We start from the raw sequence: 6,034 nt of genomic DNA, 5'->3' as shown, positions 1-6,034 counted from the left end.
CTGAATCACATGATTCAATCACATGATTGGGAGGGCGGGGACAATACTTGGGGCAATCTAGTGTTTGCAATTCTACATCAATATCCCAGAGTAACATCTGACAAAAAGATCTAAAAACACAGAAGCAGGAGACTTTTTTGTGAAAATGATCATTTGTGTCATTCTCTAAACGTTTGGCCGGGGCTGAGCAGATTTATCGATAAATCGTCTTTTACATAAAGCAGCTCAGTGGGAGGGAGAGAAGGGTTAAACTCTGAGTACAGTGTGTTCTTCTGAGCACATGGGGCCCCTCTGAGCACACATGGTTCTTCTGAGCACATGGGGCCCCTCTGAGCACATATGGTTCTTCTTAACACATGGGGCCCCTCTTAGGACACGGTTGTTCTGAGCACATGGGGCCCCTCTGAGCACACATGGCTCTTCTGGGCCCCTCTGAGCACACATGGCTCTTCTGGGCCCCTCTGAGCACACATGGCTCTTCTGGGCCCCTCTGAGCACACATGGTTCTTCTGGGCATATGGGGCCCCTCTGAGCACACGTGGTTCTTCTGGGCACATGGGGCCCCTCAGAGCACATATGGCTATTCTGGGCACATGGGTCCCCTTTGAGTTCATGGGGCCCCTCGGAGTACACAGGGCCCTGCAGTATCAGTGAATTCTCCTCTCGGCTGGTCCACTGGGCTTGTTGAGGTGATTATAAACCTGGCCGGCCCCCTGTAGAGGAGTCTGGAAGATCTGCACAGCTGTCAGCATCCAGAATGCTGGATTAGGAGACGGGTAAGTGGATTTTCCGGGAGGGGGGCGTCTCATCGGTGTGTTGGACGATCAATACCCCGAGAACAACCTGGGGGGGGATTTATAACAAATGTCAGAAATAATCCCGGTAACGTCTGCAATGGGTGGGAAATGTCGGCTTCTATCTGTCGCCTTTCACAGGGTGAATGTAACATTCACTAACATACCATCCTAAGAGATAAATCACCTTAGGAAAATTCGACCAGAATTACCCATCCTAACCCCTTGGGTTGTCCCCTTCAATACCGGGACAGGACCATCCAGCGTCCAGGAGACCTGCACCCCCTCCCACACTACTACTGCATGTTGTACATGTTGGGTGTACTGTCCTACCTATATTCTCTGCCTCTCCTGTGCCCGGGGCAGCTGCCCCTCCTGCCCATCCCTTGTCCCAGCCCCGTTCCCCGTACATCTGTGGGTTGAAGTGGCTGTGCTGGGATGATGGATGCAGCTGCAGTCATGATCCCGGGACCAATATTTCCAGCCGGTGATGGAAGTGAAAAGAGCAACTATACTGCCACCCAATCACTTCTACAAGGCACTGAAGAGGTACCTCCCCCCCCCCCTATACATCTGTGGGTTGAAGTGGCTGTACTTGGATGATGGATGCAGCTGCAGCCATGATCCCGGGACCAATATTTCCAGCCGGTGATGTAAGTGAGCAGAGCAGCTCTACTGCCACCCAATCACTTCTACAAGGCACTGAAGGGGTACCTCCTCCCCTATACATCTGTGGGTTGAAGTGGCTGTGCTGGGATGATGGATGCAGCTGCAGCCATGATCCCGGGACCAATATTTCCAGCCGGTGATGGAAGTGAGCAGAGCAACTATAATACCACCCAATCACTTCTACAAGGCACTGAAGGGGTACCTCCTCCCCTATACATCTGTGGGTTGACGTGGCTGTATTGGGATGATGGATGCAGCTGCAGCCATGATCCCGGAACAAAAGGTTCCAGCCGGTGATGGAAGTGAGCAGAGCAGCTCTACTGCCTCCCAATCACTTCTACAAGGCACTGAAGGGGTACCTCCTCCCCCCCCAATACATCCGTAGGTTGAAGTGGATGTATTGGGATGATGGATGCAGCTGCAGCCATGATCCTGGGACTAAAATTTCCAGCCGGTGATGTAAGTGAGCAGAGCAGCTCTACTGCCTCCCAATCACGTCTACAAGGCACTGAAGGGGTACCTCCTCCCCCCCCATACATCTGTGGGTTGAAGTGGCTGTATTGGGGTGATGGATGCAGCTGCAGCCATGATCCCGGAACAAAAGGTTCCAGCCGGTGATGGAAGTGAGCAGAGCAGCTCTACTGCCACCCAATCACTACAAGGCACTGAAGGGGTACCTACTTCCGCCGCCCAATGCCTTTACCGGGCTCTCCCATGTGATCAAGAAGCCCGGTACAGGTGCACTGATAGGGAAGGAAGGTACAGCCATACCCTCCCCCCCTTCTGTGACGTAAGAAACCGGAATCAACAAGCATTTTGTCCCTTCCGGTTTCGGCGACTTTGTTGAGCGGCCATTGCCGTCTTGTAAAGCATCTGATCGCACCGATCTCAGCTTTTGGGGGGCAGAAGAGAGATCTGGGGTCTAATAGTCTAACAGACCCCAGATCTCTCCATAAGAGAGGGAAATGACACATGATGGCCACTAGATGGCCACTAGAACCCTTTCATACAGAAATCTTCCCGTTCACCATTTCCACCATTTCCACCATTTCCACCATTTCCACCATTTGTCCTGAAATGTTCTAATTGTTCCCAACATCTGACTATTTCTGATTGTACAGATTTTATCGCACTTTCACACCAGGAACGTCACAACTTACCGCATCGTCCTACATAGAACCCCCTCAGGACTGGGAGACCTGAACTCCGGCAGTGTTGTAGGTCCACATACTGTACCAGCCTTGTATATGTTCAGGGAGCCGGGGGTTCTGGGTAATGCACTTTGCATGCCGTCAGCACACTGCACACTGCCATCTGGGTAATGCACTTTGCATGCCGTCAGCACACTGCACACTGCCATCTGGGTAATGCACTTTGCATGCCGTCATCACACTGTGTACTGCCATCCATGTAATGCACTTTGCATGCCGTCATCACACTGTGTACTGCCATCTTGGTAATGCACTTTGCATGCCGTCATCATACTGTGTACTTTCATCCGGGTAATGCACTTTGCATGCCGTCATTACACTGCATACTGCCATCTTGGTAATGCACTTTGCATGCCGTCATTACACTGCATACTGCCATCTTGGTAATGCACTTTGCATGCCGTCATTACACTGCATACTGCCATCTTGGTAATGCACTTTGCATGCCGTCATCACACTGCACACTGCCATCTTGGTGATGCACTTTGCATGCCGTCATTACACTGCATACTGCCATCTTGGTAATGCACTTTGCATGCCGTCATCACACTGTGTACTGTCATCCGTGTAATGCACTTTGCATGCCGTCATCACACTGCACACTGCCATCTTGGTGATGCACTTTGCATGCCGTCATCACACTGTGTACTGTCATCCGGGTAATGCAATTTGCATGCCGTCATCACACTGCATACTGCCATCTTGGTAATGCACTTTGCATGCCGTCATCACACTGTGTACTGCCATCTTGGTAATGCACTTTGCATGCCGTCATCACACTGTGTACTGTCATCCGTGTAATGCACTTTGCATGCCGTCAGCACACTGCACACTGCCATCTTGGTAATGCACTTTGCATGCCGTCATCACACTGTGTACTATCATTCGGGTAATGCACTTTGCATGCCGTCATCACACTGTGTACTATCATCCGGGTAATGCACTTTGCATGCCGTCATCATACTAGGTACTGTCATCTGGATAATGTGCTGACGGCATGCAAAGTGCTTTACCAAGATGACAGTACACAGTGTGATGACGGCATGCAAAGTGCTTTACCAAGATGACAGTATGCAGTGTGATAACGGCATGCAAAGTGCATCACCCAGATGACAGTAAATAATGCCTCCCTTGTACGTAACTATGCATCAGTGCGCAAGCGTGTTCTGGCTCGCGTCCGTGCGCCAATGTGCATAGATTTTCGCCACCGTGCATTTCTGCGGCCATGCAAGGTACTGGCAGGAATGCCAGGTCTCCGAGTACCTCTGCTGTGGACAGAGCCCTGACAGTCCAGCTGGAGCAAGACAAGAAATATGCCCAAGAAGAGGTCCATGTCCCCGGCTGGTGAAGGTGTGTCTGCACGATCTTTCCGACACAATGTCCCCACAGATGCACCACTGTTCTGGGGACTTCCTGGCCATATAATCTCAACTGATATTCCTGGCAAAAGGGTTTCAGGACCTGGCTGTCCTCCATGCTCTGACCAGGAGAAGCAGAAAAAAATCCTTGGTCTCCACCATGGGCCATAATCAGTGGGCAGAAGGCTAGCCCAGAGTCCCCTTCAAAAGCCCCTGTCCTGGTTGGGTCTGTCACAGTCAATGGATAAAGTGATGCTTGAAACAGAACATCCATCAATGGGACAGGAAGGTACAAACAGCAAGAAATCAGTGCCTAGAGATCTGACCCATCCCCCTCTACTAATTATAATTCTGCTTCTGTATTTCAGACGTCTGTAGAACCAATGGCGGCTCCCGCTAACATCTCAAAGATCTTTATCCTGAGTGGGATTCCGGAACTGGAAGATCACCAGAACTTTCTTGCCTTTCCTCTGTGTCTCCTCTATGTTGTGGCATTAATTGGTAATTGCACCATCCTGGTCATTATTAGGACAGAGGAGAGCTTCCATCAGCCCATGTACATATTATTGGCTATGCTGGCTATGACGGATGTTGGGGTTTCCCTCACCACCCTGCCTACCGTCCTTGGCATCTTCTGGTTTGACTATTACCAGATCCATCTGGACTTTTGCCTCACTCAGATGTACTTTCTCCATACGTTTGCCGCCATGGAGTCTGGAGTCCTGGTGGTCATGGCAGTAGACAGGCTCATCGCCATATGGGACCCTCTGAGGTATTCCTCCATCTTAACCAATAAACTCATATTCAAGATTGGACTTGGGATTGTTTTGAGGGGTCTCTGTGTGGTCTTCCCAATTCCGTTCCTCACCAGGAGGTTTCCATTCAACAAGAGTCACCTCTTGTCCCATTCATACTGTCTCCACCAAGATGTCATCAGGGTGGCAGGAGCAGATACCACAGTCAACAGCATCTATGGTCTGGTGGCCGTGCTCATGACCAAGGGGGTGGACTCCATGTTTATCGTCATATCTTATATACTGATTCTTAAAGCTGTTCTGGACATTAAAGTCAACTCAGCTCGTCTCAAGGCCTTCAGCACTTGCGTTTGCCATATTTGTGCCGTTCTCCTATTCTATATCCCGCTCATCGGGCTCTCGGTGGTCCACAGGTTCGGGAAGAACACTTCCCACCTCTTACCTATCCTGATGGCCGATGTGTACCTTCTATTTCCTCCAGTGATCAATCCGATCATCTACAGCATAAAGACCAAACAGATCCGACAGAAGATTGTTAAGGTCTTCAATCGCCGGACAATCAGGACTGTAGATAACAAGATTGCTGTGCTGAAAGTCTAGATATGGTCCATGTCCACATTCAGGGCGATAGATGGAGCAGATGCAATCTCTTTAACTGAATGACGTTTAGGGTTGCACCATGCCCCATGCAACGTGTCTTGTTTTGTAAAGTCTTTTTTTTTTCGCAGGCACCCTAACTGGTGACAAAAGGGGAACATGTCCGCTTAAGAGTCACCCTATGGATTCATCTGCCCCTTTAGCACTCACATGGTTTGAGAGTAAGTGCTGCGCAGACCCACGCTCTCACTTTCATACTCCTTTCTTAATTCTTTAACCTCTGCCCAGAAAACAACTTACATGGCCAACTGGGAACTTGAGAGTAACTATCTCAGAAGACTGGAAAGACTTCTGGTTGCCCAGATATGCTCGTGGAACGTGATTGCACTTGAGAACTCATATAAAGTGCTTATGTGCCCTTATACCGGGATGTATCTCCAGATCTGTACCCGGCCATTCTCCCCTCTGTGTTCAGCTATGTAGACAGGAGGGCACTATGGTCCACTTCTGGTGGACCTGCCCGCAGGTTCGTGGGCTCTGGTACAACCTGATTGACACGCTTCTCTACCATAATCTACAGAAAAACCCAGTCGAGGCCCTGATGCTCAAATGTACGTAAAAAGCATGCAAAATCGTCACTTTTCTTTTTA

The 6,034-nt window shown here is 49.9% G+C and overlaps 1 protein-coding gene across 1 annotated transcript; it reads left to right on the top strand.

Moving 5' to 3' along the window:
- The first annotated feature begins 4,415 nt into the window (after window positions 1-4,415).
- On the top strand, window positions 4,416-5,387 carry LOC149438210 (olfactory receptor 51G2-like). The gene has a single exon (XM_089660164.1). It carries the CDS (start codon window positions 4,416-4,418, stop codon window positions 5,385-5,387), a length of 972 nt encoding a protein of 323 aa, XP_089516290.1.
- Window positions 5,388-6,034: the final 647 nt, after the last annotated feature.

The sequence above is a fragment of the Staurois parvus genome, unplaced genomic scaffold (assembly GCF_062004578.1).
Source record: "Staurois parvus isolate SC_StPar_1 unplaced genomic scaffold, SC_StPar_1.0 ptg001207l, whole genome shotgun sequence".
In the NCBI taxonomy this organism is placed as follows: domain Eukaryota; kingdom Metazoa; phylum Chordata; class Amphibia; order Anura; family Ranidae; genus Staurois; species Staurois parvus.
This window is presented reverse-complemented; position numbering and strand designations above follow the sequence as displayed.

Bases quoted from the DNA above. Each gene is read 5' to 3' on its own strand.
- LOC149438210 (XM_089660164.1), top strand. From the start codon at position 4,416: ATGGCGGCTCCCGCTAACATCTCAAAGATCTTTATCCTGAGTGGGATT.